We start from the raw sequence: 20120 nt of genomic DNA, 5'->3' as shown, positions 1-20120 counted from the left end.
TTTTAGTTGCTTAAAATCACATTTATCATTTTGAAGTTCCGTTTCTTTGTTTTAGTCCTCATTTTTTTGAATGACTCAATGGAGAAAGGTGCTTTTTGCTGTCAGATGATGTAGTTCTGACATCTACTAGCAAAGTGTCATGATAATATCATATGTTTTGGCTGTGACAGGTGTGATGGTTATTCTGTTTTATGGCACATTTGCTTTTGAAATGTATGGCCTTAATATCATACTGGCCTTTATTAGAGAAAAGAAGGTGCACCCAATTTTCAGTTGTGTTTATTTAATTAGTTTTAAATGTCATAAACACTGTTGCTAACATGGCAACCTAATCCAAAGAAATAGGACATTATTATTTAGTTTAGTTTATTTCAAGTGGTTTCTCAACCATAACAGCCCATTATAGCCTAAACGAAACACACCTAACCAGGAAAACACTGAATATATAAATTCAAACATTAAGATCCTTGTCGCACAGCAGGCCACCCCATCCCTTCTCACACCTGCACTGCCAGGGACGTTTGCAGGTGCCATGCTGGCACCCTGGGTAAGGTAAGCACTCCTCACAGAGGGGGCCCTGCCATCCAAACCGGCATTTGCACTGACCAGGGACTTCACAGGAACCATGTTCCTCACTACATCCAGATAAGCAGATAGCTGTTAAAAACAAGAAATTAGAATAAATGTGCATTATTTTCAAAAATACAATTAAAATATGTTTTATATGTAATAGGCTACTATTATTGCTTTTTACATAGGCTAATTAGATTTTCTAAAAGGAAATAATGTGTATAAATAAATATATGCAGTTTTTATAGCATATCAACATTAACAATAAATAAATAATAATACAACTTTTAAAAATCACTTACGCTCTGCGCAATATTCTCCTTGCCATCCAGGCAAACAATTTCTGTTGCCAGCATCGTCACAGGTATAGTGACCGAAAGAGTCATCCCGTGAACGGCAGAAAACAGAGCAGTCATCGCCATAGAAGAATTCATTGCATACCACACGGTAGAAAAATCGTAGCTCACTTTGCTCTCCCACGGACCATTTTTTGACTAGTAGTAAGATCTATTTTGGTGGCGAAGTGGCCAATCTCTAGATTCTCTGAAAATAAATCATGATGTATAATTATTATATATATATATATATATATATATATATATATATATATATATATATATATCTTTTTATTATTGGTATTAAAATAAAGCACAAAATCAGAAGATATACCTGTTGGCTGATCATTGGAAGACTCAATTATCACTGTGACTGTTCCCTGTAATGACAGAAATTGTTCTTGAGCAACCATTATCCAATAACAAATTAGCAGAAGACAGTGTTGTCAATTCTCCAAGGCTTTATTACTGTACACTATTTAGATGTTGGTTGCCAAAAGCAGCATTTTTTAACATAACATTCTCACATGACAATCTGACTCTTCCTGCTTCCCATATATGGGCTGCCTTAAAACCGGGCAAAATGATTTACCAGCAGAACGCAGATCAAAGTCTCCTGACTGGATAAACAATAATGTCACGTTAGGCGTAACTGCGAAAGATGTGATTATTTCAGAATCGATTTGAGTTATTTCTGTTACTTAATGATATTTGTTGTGTTCCATATCATAATTTTTTTATATTACCCTTAAAGCCTAACATGCAGGGATCTAATCTTTAAGGTTCACTCTTGAGCTACTTACCAGCCGTTTTAAGGTAAAGGGCAAATGTATTTGTGCAGTAGTGATGGAGCTCTGGTCTGAGCTGAATGGTCCTGTCAGTCCAGTGTCACGTGAACATGCCTGTCTATATGAAATGCCGTCCTGCGTGTAGTTCAGACAAACATTGAAAAAACCCTGACAGTCTTTGGACTGTTCACACACACTGCTGCTGGTAGTTGTGAAAGAGTTCACTTTTAACTCAAACACAGCAGAGGGTTTGACCTATAAAAAAATTTATAAGATTGTGTATCAGCACTGCTCATACATGCAAGCACTTATATTTTAGAAAGCGATTACATTCAAATAAATATGACATCAAATACTCACCAGCTGCACTGATATCAAAACTAAGAAGCATGTTGAAAGAAGCTGAGCCATTTCAGATCTTATTGTCTGCTGTTGATTGAAAGCAGACTCTGACAATATTCTAATGTGAAACTAAATGGAAATTAAAATGTAAACTGGGTTAAATGTCTCAATATTGGCTTGGCTGAACTCAGAAAGTAAATATGAACACATTTCTAGCTCCAGAATGTAGATTTCTTGTTTAAATAGGGACCTCAGAATGGGAGTAGTGTGTTATGCAAATAAGGTTGACTCAAACGTCTCTGTACATTGAACATTAAACATCATCTCTGCGTATAAATAGTATTAGATGTGTAAACCATTTAGAAATGTTCGATTTTTCTGCGAAGGTCTGGGAACACTAATCAATCATTAATGCATCAATAATATTTTTTTTTAGCAAACTCTCCACATGAAAATTATGGTTCTGGTGTGGCTTTAGTTGATGAATGGGATGTTTTATTGGTTTTTTTTATTTTATTTTATTTTTTTACGTTTTTCAAATATAGGCTATATGTGCTAACTCAGGACAACTGCTATATTGCTAGAACAGTTCAAATAAATACTGTTCAAAATGGAAATTTACATTTTTCAGATTAAGGGTATTTTTCCTTAAATTGAATCATGCTGAATTAATTTAATTTAATGAAGAAAAAACTAAACAATGGATAGTCACATATATTTATATTTTACAATACTCTAACTATATCCCAGGCAGTGTTGGGAAGAAGTTACTTTTAAAAGTAATTCATTACAATATTGTGTTACTCCCTAAAAAGGTAACTAATTATGTAACTTAGTTACTTTTTATGGAAAATAATGTGTTGCGTTACTTTTGCATAACTTTCACTTTACTTTTTAAATGTGAGCAGGGCTTGATTGTTTTTAATATAAGTTCTATTTATAGCAAATGTAAAAGCCCTTTCAGACCAAAAAGTGAAATTAATAAACCTCAGGCTGAAGAAAAAGTAAATTCACGTCTGTACAGTAGAACACAAGTGAAGAAGGTTTTCACTCTTCAGCAATAAAAAAATAAAATAAAAATAAATAAATAAATAAAGCTCTAAAGTCATTTTTGCTTGTGAGTATATGGTTGAAATGGATCAGCAAATGTCACCAGCAAAGCCATTGGTTAATAAAATGGGATTAGATACATTTGTGTTTTTAATATATTTAATTATTGCAGGTTTGCGTCTTATTCTGAGTTTGCATTTCACTGTTTTAATTCATTTTTGATGAAAAATAAATCTGTTTTTTTTTTTTTGTGAGTGGGATGAATTAATGGACATTCACATTTAATCTAGAACTATCATGTTCACACAGTACACACAACACCTCTGTACTTTCAATTTCTCCCAAGATGAGGACAAGAGACTTGGCAGTCAATAAATGGGAAAACACTGTTTTGCAAAATTAACTCAGATATTTTATTGTAAATTAAAAAGTAAAGCATTACAATACTAGTTAACTGAAAAAAGTAATCTGATTACGTAACTCGCAATACCTCCAACACTGATCTTGGGATAGAGCGGTTGAGTGAATGTGGTCTGGACTCTGTGGATGAGGGTCATTGTGTCAGAGATGCTGTACAAGGACAGAATTCCGGCACTGTGATCCATGTACTGTGTGTTTGACTGTGTGTCATTTTGCATTTTTATGTAGACTAAGTCATTTAACATTAAATATCACAGGTAACTTGACTTTGCCTTCAGCCTTTTGCAACATTTCTTTCAAGACAAAACATCCTCCAAATGGAGCCTAAAGTAACAATTGTAATTTGGGGATGAGACCATTGTAGGACTACCAGTTGCACTGAGACATTCCAAATGATGTCAGACACATGCTGTATAGTAATTATTCACAAAAAGCATAGATTTTGGGTGATCTCAGCATGTAGAGAGGGGAAGAACAGGGAAGAGAGAGTGAAGGGAAAGAAATGCAGACGAAATAATACTGAGGTGGGATCTTCTCAGTGTGATTGCATCAAGATGAGGATGCTAATTTTGCAAAAATGCATTCAAATGTTAATTCCCAGAAAAGTCCATTGTTTTCAGTTCAGTCTTGGCGCAATAGTCCAGAAACCTACAGGCTATTAATAGAGAAGGGAGAGTATGGTAGGAATGTGTGTATTTGATTCCAAATGTAGAAAACAATACAATAAATGGAGACAGAGCGCATGTTGGCCACGTCCACACCGGGGGGAGGACAATCAAACGCTCTCCATTGATTTTCTATTACGGGAAGCTGCCTCTTTGTTTTTTCTGACTTATAACAAAAATACAGCAATGCCTAAAAGCTGCTGTGTAACGAGGTGTACAGTAAACAAACGAAAAAACCCAGAACTACGTTCTCTCCCCTCCACCCAAAAAAATAAAAAAAAATAAAAATAAGAGCGTTTAAGACAAATAGTTGTAGATGTCAGGGTATTTCACGTAGGACTGTTTATTTGGATCATTTCGCAAACAAAAGGAAGGTCAGGAAAAGGAGCACTGACATAGACCAATGAAAATAAGTTTCTTAATATATATCCTCTTTATGGAAGCCCGTTTCCGCCACTGAATAGCCTAATAATAATAATAAAAAGGTTATATGACTTTATAACTTGCAATTGCGTGTTTATATCAAACAATTCTGAGGAAAAAAAGTCAGAATTGCGAGATATAAACTCTAAATTATGAGGGGGAAAAAATCTGAATTGTTAGTTCATATCTATTATTTCAGACTATATTTCTCAGAATTGCGAGTTTATATCTCACAATTATGACTTTTTAACTTGCAATTTTGAGATGAAGAAAACATAGTTTTACGAGTTTGCATAATGTAATTACGAGAAAAAAAAGTCAGAATTGTTATATAAAAAAGTTGCAATTGCCATTTTTATTTTTTATTCAGTGGCGGAAACGGGCTTCCGTATAGTAGGCATTCGTATTACACGTAATGACGTACATCCGAGTTCATGGGTGACGGAGGAAAGTCAAAAAGGGACAAAAGGAGTGATATTTTGACGCAAATGATTTGAAGTCAGAATAGTTTTATTCTTGCAGTACTGTTATCAATAACGCCACCTTGGATGTTTCCTGCAGTCTTCATAGATTTCAATTTGCTGGAGTTAATGAAAGAATCTGAAAACATTGTAGCTGTTGTTGAAGATAGACTACAAAATGTATACCAAGCATTTGCTCCAGTATATACTGATGGATCTAAAGATCCTAACACCGTGAGAACAGGTTTTGCTTTCAGTATTCCATGCTTAAACATTTCTGTAAATAGAAGAATAACAGATCATGTATCAGTATACACAGTGGAGATGATAGCAATAGCAACAGCACTACAGAGGAGAGTCAAATCAAAAAAAGGTTATACTATGTACAGATTCGTGTTCGGCATTAAAGTCATTACAATCATTCACATCCCATAGTAGACAGGATATAGTTAATGAGATATATGAGAATCTGTTTTTAGAATTAGATTTAAGAATATGAAAATCATGATAATATTTATGTAGATACCAGCTCATAGGGGGATAAAGGGTAATGAAAAGGTAGATGCATTAGCAAAACAGGCATTGGTAAGTGAGGAGATCATGAATATCTCACTTAGTAAATATGAAGACAAAGCAGTAATTAAAGCATATACTACTAAGGGGTGGAAACATAAATGGGATACAGGAAATACAGGACATCAACTTTATGAAATACAACAAGAACTAGGAGTAGTGAGAATAACTAAACGAAGCACCAAAGAGGAAAATATTTTAACAAGATTAAGGGTTGGGCATACTATGCTGAATAAAACCTTAAAAATAATAAATAAACATCCTACAGGATTATGTGAGCACTGTGAAATAGATGAATCAGTAGAGCATGTTATTTGTGTTTGTCAAAAATATAATAATGAACGAGAAACAATGAAAAATGAACTTCGAAAGATGGGAGGGGATAACCTAAATCTTAAAACGGTATTAACTTATGGATTAGAGAGTTTAATTTTGTATTTTAAGAGAACTGAGCTGATTAAGAGAATTTAGAAAAAAGTGGGTTTATTTTATTTATTAAAATTTTTATTTATATTTTTCTCACATTTTGAAAGGGTAAACTCTGGTTCACACTCCAATACAGTAGGTGGCGATAATGCACCTAACTTCGGTGCTACCCGCCATAAAACCGAAGAAGAAGAAGAAGATATTTTGACGCGGAATGCAGCGCTGGTAAACTCTAGCGTCTAAGAATTATTTTGTGTTGCTCTGCACGTCATCATAACGTTTCGCGAGCACTGCAGTCACGCAGTCTGTTTTTGTTTCCTAAACGCGCTTGCTGCGTATGCTCAGGTAGGCTAGTGATTTTGTCAGCCCGTCTGCAAACAAATTCTTATAAACATTAACTTACTGGGTTGATCGATAAAGCGCTTTTGAGGCATTAACAAATGCCTTCACGCTTTTAAACGCATGCACCACTCTCTAGAACACATAACCAGAAAGTTACAGTTAGCTGCTGTTCCACGTGGCTCTGTTTTTGTCTACAAGCGGTGAAATGGCAGAAGCCAGTATTTCATTGGGCGAGGATCAGTTCAGCTGTTCAATCTGTCTGGATCTACTGAAGGATCCGGTGACCATCCCCTGTGGACACAGCTACTGCATGAAGTGCATCACAGAATGCTGGAATCAAGATGATCAGAACAGAGTTTACAGCTGCCCTCAGTGCAGACACACATTCACTACAAGACCTGATTTAAACAAGAATGTGTTGCTGGCTGAAATGGTAGAGAAGCTAAAGAAGACAAAAGCCCAAACGACTCAGAGTTATGCTGGACCTGGAGATGTGGAGTGTGACATCTGCACAGGGAGAAAATATAAAGCCGTCAGGTCCTGTCTGATGTGTCTAAACTCGTACTGTCAGTGTCACCTACAGCAACATGACAGTTTCTTTAAAGATAACAAACACAGTTTCATTAATGCCACTGGACAACTCAAGGAGATGATCTGCTCTCAACATAACAGACTGCTGGAGGTTTACTGTCGCAAAGACCAACAATGTATTTGTTTGTTGTGTACAATGAATGAACACAAAAATCATCACACTATTTCAACTAAAGCTGAGAGGACTGAGCAACAGGTAGGGAATGCACATATTGTTATTGTAAATGCTAGTTGCACATACATTTATGATCCAGTACACTAAGAGCTTCATGTTATTTGTTACTGTTACAGAAACAGCTTTGGGACATAGAAAAAAAGTTCCAGAAGAGGATCCAGGAAAGAGAGAACGAGATTCAGGAGCTGAAAGGGGCTGTGAAGACTTATAAAGTGAGTTTTGTGGGGATTAAGAATTTTTAAGGCTCTTTCAGGACTCTTTTCAGACTTGTCCTTGTCTCGTAACAGGACTCTGCAAAGGCAGCAGTGAAGGACAGCGAGAGGATTTTTAATGATCAGGGGCCTCATGTATCAACACTGCGTATGCACAAAAACACGGCGTACGCCAGCTTTCACGTTCACGGTCAGATGTACTAACAGTGAAATTAACGTAAGAATGTGCGTTCCTCCACGTAAACTTCATGCCTGGCGTACGTACATTTGTCGTGATTTTTGTCCGTTGGCGACTCATAGAGGCAATAAAGTGAAGTGGCAAACATTACACTACGAATTGTTCTATCGCACCACCAGCTGTCAGATTGCTTATAATTTGTAATTGATAAATTATTTGACATATTATTGTCACACGAGTCTTATTAAAATATTCTATTAATTATGCAATTAAGTAACATATATAAAGCATGTGCAAATTGATAGCCTACAACCCGTCTAGCAATGGCAGTGTTGGCTTTATTAGAGGACATTTTCAATGGACAAATCCGGAGAGAACGAGTTTTTAGTAGAGCCCGACCGAAATGGATTTTTGGGGGCCGATGGCGATATTAACTCGAAAAGAGCCGATTTATAAGCCGATATTTTGATCTGGATATTAGACCCATTTCCTATTAACTGCATTTACACAACATTCAATAGCAAAATATCTGCCTGTTCTATGTATGTGGGCTGTATAAACCATTTTCCAGAATGGACTATGTTAAAAAAAAAAGCCTTAGATTACAGTCTCAATGACTAAACAATTGCACATCAAAAGTATATATTTTTTAATGATCAAAAAACAGTCTGGTTTTAAACATTTAACACTTTTACTTTCTTCCAGTTGAAGCTGGTTTTAACAGTCTGTGTGTTTACTGTAAATAAATTATAATACTAAACAGCATTCACCTTTTTCAGCCATCTGTAGGCAGAAAGAGAGACAGAGAAAGAATAAGCACGTGTATTAATAATATCACCATGTATCATTACTCATGTCATCATTAGAATTATAATAATAATAAACTGGGATCTCCTACATAGGCAAAAATGAGAAATATATATATATATTTTTATTTGTCAAGCAATAGGTATTACCTACTTATATTTAACAATATTATTTCAACATTTTCCTGTTATGTCTGTAAAGCTGCTTTGAAACAATATGTAAAAAAAGCTCACATTTATTTACATGTCCCCTCTGGTTTAATCATTTCTGACGCACCTACTGTAGTTACTGTAACTACACTATATTTGCTCTCACAGACACATTCACAACAGACCCGTATATCTTCTCCTCTCCTCTTTGTGCAGTCTGAATCAAAACATCGTCTTGCCTACTATTACCGGAAGATTACGGAATCAATTCGAAGTTGAATGGTTAACGTTAGTGTCATGAACACACCGCTGTCAATTTTGAGAAGAACCACCTTCAAACAAGTTAATAGCAAGCATTTAAGGGGCCTGCTAAAAGGGAAGCTATTAGCGTTAGAGTAACGTAACCAGCCTGAATTCACCAAATTGTTCTCTGGACCTGAGGGTAGCCTCATCTTCCTTGCTTCTCTCTTAATTCTCATCAGCAGGACTAGCGCTATCGCTCGCTTCTTACAACGGGACAGATACATGTTTGCTGCTGACCGAAAGGAGGAGGAACAGACTATGAAAGAGCTCCCGCTAAACGTTTTTAAAACTCCGCCTATGCCATAGCGCAGCGCAAATCGCGTTGTATCTGAAGGGCAACGCTGAGCCCAGCGGCAAGCGCCGTGCATACCGCGTACTGTGTGAAAGTCCCAATTACACGGTCATTATGTGGGAAACACACCGCAATAGAATAAGAATAAGTTAAACGCTAACATTATAGTTTGACCTCCTATTAACGTTCGCGCTCTTCCACTGATAAACATGGTATTAGCTTTGTGGCTAATCTAATATAGCAATGCATTAGCGGCTGTAAGTGATGTTACAGAATATTTAGAAGTAATAATGATAGGACCGTTAGCTAGAACTACCACACAGTTTTTATATACAGGGTATGAACTAAATCTACAATCATTTCACATGACGAACGACAGACTCACCGTCAAAACAGTTGATCGCTTTCTTCTGTAGTGGACTTCTGGCGCTGTTGTTAACTCTGGAGCTGCAGAGCTCCCTCTGGTGGGCACACTATGCAACACTCATAACATGAGTGAAGCATGAGACTCTGTTTCTCATGTTTCATCGGCCGTTATAAATGCCGATGCCGATTTAAATGCAATTAGCTTATATCGGCCGATAATATCGGCCGGCCGATATATCGGTCGGGCTCTAGTTTTTAGGGACCACAATGATTTTCTGGCCCACGATGATGACTGGCTTATCAGCTGTTTCAGATTTCCAAGGGCTATACTCTTGGAGCTCTGCGCTGAGTTGGGTCCGAATTTGGAAAGAGAGACAGTGAGGAGCCACGCATTACCCGTTCCTTTACAGGTGCTTACTACACTTGGTTTCCTGGCAACTGGTTCTTTCCAAAGAGAACTATCAGACCGCTCAGGTGTAAGCCAGTCGTGTTTGAGCCTTGCAATGCCAGCTGTATGGGACGGGATCATCCGCTTGTCTACCCGGTACATAACGTTCCCATACGATGCAGGTGACCAGCCAAACATTAAAGCGCAATTTGCAGCGATAGCCGGTTTTCATAATGTAATCGGAGCGATCGACTGCACACATATTGCTATAAAGGCGCCATCTGAAGAATTTGCATATGTGAATCGTAAACATTTTCATTCAATAAATGTGCAGATTATATGTGATGCACAAATGCGCCTAACAAATATTGTGGCAAGGTGGCCCGGGTCAACCCATGATTCATTTATCCTCACAAACAGCATGGTTGGGATGAGACTCCAAGCTGGCAGGGTGCACGATGGGTGGCTACTTGGTAAGTTATGCATTTAAATGTATGGTTCTATCTAAAAGTTTAATGTTTGTGTGTGTAATTATTCAACTGCCCATCAGGAGACAGTGGTTATCCACTAAAGACATGGCTGTTAACCCCCCTCACCAACCCACAAACTGACCAAGAGCACAGATACAATGATGCCCATTCTCGCACTCGGTCAGTTGTGGAGCGGGCGATTGGGCAGCTGAAAAGTCGGTGGCGCTGCCTTGACAGGTACGGGGGGATGCTGTTATACCGCCCTGACAAGGTTTGCCGCATCATACTGGCCGTGGAGTGCTGCACAATGTTGTGCACAGGCATGGCATACACCTTGGTGAGGTGGGGGCACCGCTAGATGACCCTGACCCAGGACCAGTATATGTGCAGCACAATCAACAAGCCATTCAGGCCCGTCAACGTATAATTGCGACAATATAAATGGTACTCAGACAAAGTTTATTTTTTGACCAATTCTTTTAATGAATGGCTTATTTCTGTAAGTGCGTCAGTGACATTTTTTAAGTGACTGTTCATTTCTTCAATGGCCCTAACAATTTGTTGCTGTGACTCCAGAACAGCATGAGTCAAGACGCGACCAGATGGACGGGGTTCAGCACTGGGGGGAGCATTAGAGACACCGGAGACGCTGGACTGAATGGGCTCTGGCTGCTCTGGTGGTGCGGACTCTGAGTGCGTGCCAGTGGACGTTTCTGCTGTTGTTCCTGCGGTTCCTAAGTCCAAATAAACACAGGCACATGTTAACTGTATTTGAGTCTGTTCCTTATTAACGGGTACATTACTACATTGCATTTTAAAATTAAATGGTGGCTGGTAGGCTATGTATCAAAGTTAAGGAAATAAATTTTAAATTAGTCACCTTGCTGGCAGTCCTGTAGTATATCCGAGTCTCCCACATCAGCGGATACGATTCCAGAGATTAACGTGTCTCCTACAATAGACGCAACTCTCTGATCAAAGGGTGCGAGTTCATCTGCCCCTGTACCACCGCCTGTTCTGCCCACACTTTGTCTTCCACCTTTATGTCAGACCATTTCTTTTTCAGTTCATTTACGGTGCGACTCTCAGATCCCACCACGTTGACGACATCAGACAAACTCTCCCACTCTTTTTTCTTTCTTTTATTATTAATTCCAGATGACAAAGTTCCAAATAAAATATTTTTTCTTGTTTCTACCTCTGTTAGTAGGACCTCTAATTCATTTTCAGTGAAATTTCGTTTCTTGCTTGCTTTAGCCATGTTCTAGCAGGTTTCTTTTGCCAAATTAGACTAATTACCATATTTAAATTAATTTAATTGAGGGAGGAGACAGGGTGTGGGGTTGTGCTCGTGCATGTGCGCTCAATTTCGCGTTAATTGGGATGTACAAAGAAAATGTATGTGGAATGCTGCGTACGCAGAGATTAATACATCTGATTTTTTTTGTGCGTACGCACATTTACAGCTTTGACCGTAAGCAATGTTTTAGTATGAATTCAACGCAAGTCTTTGTACATGAGGCCCCTGATCTGCTCCATTGAGAGTAGACGCTCTGAAGTGATACAGATAATCAGAGATCGAGAAAAGACTGAAGTGAGGCGAGCTGAAGGACTCTTAGAGCAACTGAAGCAGGAGATTGATGATCTGAGGAGGAAATATGCTGAGCTGCAGCAGCTTTTACACACAGACAATCACATCCATTTCCTACAGGTAACAGATTTTCTTATTTATTAGCCTTTTTTTATTGATTACACTCTTAGAAGAAAGGTTCTATATAGAACCTTAAAAGATTTTATCAGGCACTTCATATATGGAACCCCTAAAAGGTTCCATATAGAACCCTTTTAAAGGCCGGGACACACCAAGCCAACTTTAAAGAACTAGCGGCGACAAAAGACGACGGTGTTGTCGGCATCGTTGGACCAAAAGCTGCGCTGGAACACGCATCATTCAAAAGGAGAAACTAAAACAGATATACTAGGTAAACACAGATATATGATATGTAAACAAAGAGACGCTTGCTTACCATTTTGAATATCAGTAACGTTAATAACTTTCTAATTTTAATAACAACTTAATCATTTTAAGCAGCTCATGTTTTTATGTAAACGTTCACGTATTACAATGGTTGGGAAAGATCACATAACATTTAAACAGCCTTCTGTCTGTACTGCCTTCATTCACATGCTTTTTTCATCACTTTTGCCTTAATTCTAGGCACTGACTCATTCGCTAAACTGAATATCCAATCAGAGCTCTCACTCTCGCTGACGGCCCCAACGTCCCAGATGCCGATTCAACATGTGAATCGGGCAAACTGCCGTCAACATGCTGAATCGGTGTCGGGGACGTTGGGGCAAAAGTGATGGAAACAAGCATGTGAATGAAGGCGGTACAGACAGAAGGCTGTTAAAATGTTACATGATTTTTCCCAATCATTCTTATACGCGAATGTTTTTATAACAACATGAGCCACTTAAAATTATTAAAGTTGTGAATGTTACTGATATTTAAAATGGTAAGCAAGTGCTGCTTTGTTTACATTTCGTATATCTTTGTTTTGGTTTTCCTTTTGAATGGCGAATATATACTATTAATAGCTGCTGATATGAACCGCTCATTCCTCTGAGGCCTGCGCAGAACGCACATGTTAGTTTGCCGTTGGCTATAGTCTATGTGGTGTGTTCCAGTGCAGCTTTTTGGTCTGGCGCTACCGATGTGAGTCAACAACACCGTCGGCTTTCGTCGCCCTAGTTCTTTGAAGTCAGCTTGATGTGTCCAGGCCTTAAGGGATCAATCAAAAGAAGATGTTAACTTGCACAAATAAATAAATTGAAAGTTAACTTGTGAAAAGAATTAAAAATAAATAAATGCGTTCGTAAAATGAGAATGTGAAAAGTTTGTCATCAAATAGTATATTATTTGCATCTCACCACCAGGTCATTATCATTTACCTTAAATAAATGTCAAGTAGTTACTCCACATTCTCCTATAAACCAAGTAGTCTAACTTTGTTTACTGCAACTTTTGCCAATTCTGTAACCCATAAGAGATGGTGAACCACATTTTCCTGAAAAGGGAGCTAAAAGACTAACTAGTAGTATTGTTTTTAAATGTATAAGCATTAAATGTTAATTTTACATTCAGATAAGCATTTAAACAATAAAAACAAAGGACCCATGACAATTTCAGCATTGGTAAGGGCTAAATAGTGCTGATTGAATGATGGCTTTTGGATGCTCCGTAGTACTGAATAAAAAGTAAACAGCAAACCGATACTTCTGGGATCTCTGTGTTATTGGTCAGTGACCCATCCATTTTGATGCTAACTGTCCTTGTGATGAGTATTCGGATGGTAATTGATTCTCCGTGGGACGTAAGTGATTTTCACCATTTACAGGAGGTAGTCGGTAATTTAATTGCCATCCGAATCCAGGATGTCAGTGTTTTTCACTCACCACTCCCGTAAAAATCCCTGACCACATTTACCTACTGTTTTTTGATAAACACAGAGGTCGTTTGGTAATTTAATTGCCGTCCGAAATCCGAATCCACATCTCTGAGTTTATAAGAAGTTGATTCAAAATTCAGTGCTTAATCCCTTTTTGAGGACTCCCGAACACCGTAAGGTACGTTAACTTTGTACTTCGGTGTAATTTACATACATATTTATTTCTGATATGCTGGAAATTATTTTACAGCGACCAGGAGCAGAAAGAAAAAAAGCATGTAAACATTAGAAATGGGTCTTATTATGGAAGTAGCAGGTATGCAATACAGTTTTAAAATGTGTATTATAAACGAATACAAAAGCTACATAACTATATCGCGTATAATTATAACTATAGTGCATCTTTTTAAACAGGAGATTTAAATTATCATAATTAATGGGATTATATAGTATAAAATATGCTTGGAATAATAATAATACATTTTGTAAATAAAATTAATTTTATTTACAGCAGACAATTATGTGACTGGTCACGTGAGCAGTGTGTTCTCAGGTTCGTAGGATCACAGAACTCCTCCTCTGTGAATAGATCGCCATCCGAATCCGTGAGTTTTATCAATGAGGTGATATATACATTTTTTTTTACAGACATCCACATAAGAAACAATTACCGTCTGAATCGGGCTTAAGATGGGGATACAAGTCAGAGAAACATTTATTAGACCTTTGGAGAGGACAGTACAACAGGAGAAAGAAAGGAATCTCTCAGAATTAAATCAAATCATAAAACTTACTTGAACTAGAGAGGAGTGTGGTGTTTTCATCTGAATGTATATGACTAAACAAATAATGCTGCACTCCAAAGTCCAGACCTGCAGTGACAGTACAAAATATTTATCAGTCAGTCATAAGAACCTGCATGATAAAATGTGGAAAGTAGAAGAAGAAAAAAGATATCAGTAACTTCAGATTAGCTGATTGACCAGATTCCCAAAGTTGGTACTGTGAGAAAAAAAATAGATAATGTACCTTTTGAGTTGTAGCACGTTGGTCATGTTTCCTCATACTTCCACTTTTCAGCACACTGATAAGGTGGTTGTAAAACTTTAAAAGTGCTCTATGATAGAGGAACCTCCACAACAACGAAATACAGTGTGTTTAGAATAATATGGTATAATATTCTATTAAACTGGACAGTGCAGACGTACATTTTAAGTTCATCTTCTTTGGAATAAAAGTGTGTCAAAGGAAAATTGAAATAAAAACACAAATATAATGTAGTGTAATGTTTTTAAGTAGCCTAATGTATAAGAATACATAAAGCATGGTTTAGCCCAAAGAAAGAGTTAAGTAAAGAACCCCAAAGAACCTTTTTTTGTAAGAGTGTATCTTATTGTGAATGAAATATGTTCTGATTTTGTCCCTCTGTAGCATTTCCAGTCTCTCTCTGTTCCTCCTGTGGCTAGAGACAACATTGATGTCTCTTCACTTCTCTCTTATGATGATGTTTATGAATCTGTCTCTGTGCTAAGAGAGAAATTTGAGGACCTCTGTAAGGAAGCAACAGAAAATATATATGGTAAAGTTAAAGTTTGTAATTCAGTAATTTGTTTGAAATAATGTATCATATCATAAGCGCTAGGAGAAATGTATAAAATTCTCTATCTATCAGTGTGAATAACACCATTTATGTCTCTTGGTTTTAGTTATACCACACATGGAGATTATTACCACCTCTGAACTCAGGACCAGAGATGAGTTTTTGCAGTGTAAGTGTTGATACAGTCCTGAAGAGAAATAAATGAGTGATTACCATGTCAGTATTTACATTTAGCAGAGGCTTTTATTTTAAGAAAACGGATAGAAAAATAATAGAGCAATCTGTTCATCTAACACTTAATTGTAGAAAACATGTATACGGTAAAACTTTAACTATGACAAATCAAAATTCTCTTTCTCATTCGAATGAACATAAAAAGATAATAGAGAAAGTTATTTTAATGTACTGTAATATTTTAAATGGTGCAAATTTGTTTTCAGATTCCCGCCAACTCACTCTGAATCCGAACACTGCGCATAAATATCTCTGTCTGTCTGAAGGCAATAGAGTGGCTACATTTATTGGGGCTGATCAGCAGTATCCTGTTCATCCAGACCGATTTCATGGTTTTTCTCAGGTGTTGTGTAGAGAGAGTATTTGTGGCCGCTGTTACTGGGAGGTGGAGTGGAGTGGGATGGCTGGTGTGGGAATCTCAGTGTCGTACAAGAGCATCAGCAGGAAGGGGGGAGGATTTGAGTGTGTATTTGGATTTAATAATCAGTCCTGGAGATTGTCCTGCTCTGATTCCAGGTGCACATTCAGACACAATCAGAAAACAATTAAACTCCCTATGTTCTACAGTTCATCTAGAATAGGAGTGTATGTGGATCACAGTGCAGGGATTCTGTCCTTCTACAGAGTCTCTGACAGAATGACCCTGATCCACAGAATCCAGACAACATTCACTCAACCGCTCTATCCAGAGTTTGGGATCAATTTTGGATCAACACTGAAACTGTCCTCTGTAGAGATTCTGTGAAAAACAGTGTCATACAATACAAAAGCAGCTCCTTACAACTTTCCAGTGACAATCCCAAATACAGCTTACCAAACTAGAAAGTGGATTCATTAGATACCTCACTACAACACAAACTGTACAGGAAACTGTCTGTGTCCAGAGCGATACAAGGTTGTGTGTGTGTGTGTGTGTGTGTGTGTGTGTGTGTAATGAAGATCTGTTCTGTTCTGTAATGATGATTAGAGATGAAAATGCTTTGCTAACAATGACAACTAAGAAATACTGTAAGTCATATCGCAGTTATATAAAGCAAAATAACACCAAAGCATTTTACTGATTTGTCTGTGTATTTCATTTATGATCGTTTTAAATTAAATTATCTGAAAATATTATATAATGTATGTAATAGTAGTAGTAACAGTAGTATTCTGAGTTTAGACATCACATTTGTATTGCAGTGATGTACAGTTCGGACAATTTTGATATGACTGAAGTTTGAAAATTCTACAAAAAAAAGGTCATGCTTTCATATCGTTGAATAATAGAGTGACAATAATTTGAGTTTTCAATAAAGGTTCTTTTAGGCCAACATAAAACATGAAATTTAAATATTAAAACGTAAATCTAAATGAAATATGATCACTTCTGGGAAGGCAATGCAGATAATATAAATGAGATGTGTTTTGTCTTAGATGACTTAAAACTAACTTATTTAGTTGTTTTAACATGCTATTGTGAATATTATGACAAAATGAGCACTGACAACGCAGGCGTTTACAGTCTGTGTTATCGCCTCCTACTGGTTGATTTTGCATTTACTCTAACGAGGCTAGTTTCATTTTGATTTTTACGCAGAACATTTCGTAACTGATAAAGTTACATTTCGAACATTTCGGTCTGATAAAAACCCAGAGTAAAGAAGCTATCGATTCCTAATTTTTCAGGTGAGTCACATCTACAAAACACACCTCATACAGGTCTACACCTCACCCCACAGGTGCTGTTCAGCTGTATTACTCTGTTTTTGTGTACATGCAGAAATATGGCAGAAGCCAGTATTTCAGTGGTCCAGGATCAATTCAGCTGTTCAATCTGTCTGGATTAACTGAAACATCCGGTGACCATCCCCTGTGGACACAGCTACTGCATGAACTGTATCGCAGAATACTGGAATCAAGATGATCAGAACAGAGTTTACAGCTGCCCTCAGCGCAGACACACATTCACTACAAGACCTGATTTAAACAAGAATGTGATGCTGGCTGAAATGGTGGAGAAACTGAATACAACAAAAGTCCAAACAGTTTTTCCTACTTCCAGTCAGGCTGGACCTGGAGATGTGGACTGTGACATCTGCAAAGGGAGAAAATGCAAAGCCGTCAGATCCTGTCTGATGTGTCTAAACTCGTACTGTCAAAATCACCTTAAACAACATGAAAGCTTCTTTAAAAATAAGAAACACACTTTGGTGAATGCCAATGGGCGACTCAAGGAGATGATCTGCTCTCAACAGACTGCTGGAGGTTTACTGTTCTACTGACCAAAAGAAGTCGTGGCCTAATGGTTAGAGAGTCGGACTCCCAATCGAAAGGTTGTGAGTTCGAGTCCCGGGCCGGCAGGAATTGTGGGTGGGGGGAGTGCATGTACAGTTCTCTCTCCACCTTCAATACCATGACTTAGGTGCCCTTGAGCAAGGCATCGAACCCCCAACTGCTCCCCGGGCGCTGCAGCATAAATGGCTGCCCACTGCTCCGGGTGTGTGCTCACAGTGTGTGTGTGTGTGTGTGTGTTCACTGCTCTGTGTGTGTGCATTTCGGATGGGTTAAATGCAGAGCACAAATTCTGAGTATGGGTCACCATACTTGGCTGAATGTCACGTCACTTTCACTTTCACTTTCAAAGGTGTATATGTTTTTTTGTGCACGATGGATGCACAACAGGTATGGAAAGCTAGTATTAGTAAAGCAAGGGTCTTATGATGCTGGAGCCACATGTTGCCTGTTACTGTTACAGAATCAATTATGGGACATACAAAGAAAGTTTCAGCAGAGAATCCAGAAGAAAGAGAAGGAGCTTCAGAAGTTGCAAGAAGCTGTGGATACTCATAAGGTGAGTTATTAACAAAGGAGAAACATTAATGCTGGATGATAGAAGAGCAGTCCCACTGAAGCCCACTGTGGCTAACAGATAAAACTGAATGATTCTCTATATATGTTCTAATAGAGCTCTGCACAGGCAGCAGTGGAAGACAGTAAGAGGATCTTTAATGATCTGATCCGCTCCATTGAGAGACGACGAAAAGACTGAAGTGAGGCGAGCTGAAGGACTCTTAGAGCAACTGAAGCAGGAGATTGATGATCTGAGGAGGAGAGACACTGAGCTGCAGCAGTTTTTACACACAGACGATCACATCCATTTCCTACAGGTAACAGATTTGAAAAATGGAGCTTTAGGATGTTATTAATATTACAAGATGATGTTTGTTGGTCAAAAGGATTTTACATAATCTTGAATTGGTTTGTGCTAAATTTGTTTTTGAGTCTGAAAATAGTGAAAAATTCTAAATGTGCTTGACCACTTCAAAATTGTATTCATTTTTTCCATGTTTTTGTAGAGTTTCCAGTCTCTCGCTGTTCTTCCTGTATCTACAGAAAACATCAATATCAGTTCTTTCTTTTCTTGTGATGATGTGCGAAAATCTATCTCTATGTTTGAGGATCTCTGTAAGGAAGCAATAGAGAGAATCATTCGTAAAGGTAGAGTACTGGAGATTAATTACCTTCAGGCATCAGGGTCATTCCATCTCAAATGGTCAAAAATGATAAAGTTGGTTGAGGTTCATTGTTTTTTTTAATTGATTACCTCTATGTGACTGGATTACAAAATACCCAGACTATTTTATTATTATTATTTTGTTTAATTAGGTTTAACCACAGTGACTGTCTTTGTGTTTTTGCCCGCAGAGGTTTTGCAATATCATAGACTACATTGACTACATAGAGGTAGTCAATATTAAAAATGCACCACTTTCCTGGTGTAAATCAGTTTTTTTCTCCCCAGATTCCCGCCAGCTCACCCTTGATCCAAACACTGCACATAAATACCTCCGTCTGTCTGAAAGCAATAGAGTGGCTACATTTATTGGGGTTGATCAGCGGTATCCAATTCATCCAGACTGATTTCATGATTTTTTTCAGGTGTTGTGTAGAGAGAGTGTGTGTGGACGCTGTTACTGGGGGATTGAGTGGAGTGGGATGTCCGGGGTAAATATATCAGTGTCATATAAAAGCATCAGAAGGAAGAGAAGTGGTTTTGAGTGTGGATTTGGGTTGAATGATCAGTCCTGGAGATTGTTCTGCTCTAAATCCTGTTGCTCATTCTGTCACAATAGCATAAAGACTGAACTCCCTGTGATCTCTAGCTCCTGTAAAATTGGAGTGTATGTGGATCACAGTGTAGGAATTCTGTCCTTCTACAGCATCTCTGACACAATGACCCTCATCCACAGAGTCCAGACCACATTCACTCAACCGCTCTATCTCGGGATTAGGATATATTTGGGATCAACAGTGAAACTGTCATCTCCATAGATTTAATGAATAATTGTGTCATATTACAAGTTTAAACATCATGTGGGATGTTTGGTCTGGTCCGATCCTCACTTAACCTGGTTAACAAAGGTTGTAATGGTCTGGGTGTTTGTCCCTTTAAGACTCTTATTCAGGGTTTCTTCTTCCCCTGCACTCATGTGTATATGCTGGGGGAAACAGATTGTAGCCTGTTT

The 20120-nt window shown here is 37.9% G+C and overlaps 1 protein-coding gene, 1 long non-coding RNA gene and 1 pseudogene across 2 annotated transcripts; 2 read left to right on the top strand and 1 right to left on the bottom strand.

Moving 5' to 3' along the window:
• Nucleotides 1-263: 263 nt before the first annotated feature.
• On the bottom strand, nucleotides 264-1110 carry LOC132096110 (uncharacterized). The gene is made up of 2 exons (XR_009422554.1): nucleotides 873-1110; nucleotides 264-657 (listed from the first exon to the last, which is right to left on the bottom strand). It is a non-coding gene; the product is annotated as an uncharacterized LOC132096110 (long non-coding RNA).
• Nucleotides 1111-6245: 5135 nt separating this feature from the next.
• Nucleotides 6246-16477, top strand: LOC132096105 (E3 ubiquitin/ISG15 ligase TRIM25-like). Its single transcript, XM_059501268.1, has 7 exons — nucleotides 6246-7182; nucleotides 7278-7373; nucleotides 7449-7501; nucleotides 11848-12037; nucleotides 15210-15357; nucleotides 15485-15547; nucleotides 15819-16477. Exons 1-7 carry the CDS (start codon nucleotides 6601-6603, stop codon nucleotides 16355-16357), a joined length of 1671 nt encoding a protein of 556 aa, XP_059357251.1. The 5' UTR covers nucleotides 6246-6600; the 3' UTR covers nucleotides 16358-16477.
• A 901-nt stretch (nucleotides 16478-17378) lies between these two features.
• On the top strand, nucleotides 17379-19831 carry LOC132096956 (E3 ubiquitin/ISG15 ligase TRIM25-like; annotated as a pseudogene).
• Nucleotides 19832-20120: the final 289 nt, after the last annotated feature.

This window comes from Carassius carassius, chromosome 20 (assembly GCF_963082965.1).
Source record: "Carassius carassius chromosome 20, fCarCar2.1, whole genome shotgun sequence".
NCBI classification, from domain to species: Eukaryota; Metazoa; Chordata; class Actinopteri; order Cypriniformes; family Cyprinidae; genus Carassius; species Carassius carassius.
The sequence above is the reverse complement of the archived record's forward strand: the minus strand, read 5'-3'. Positions and strand labels throughout refer to the sequence as shown.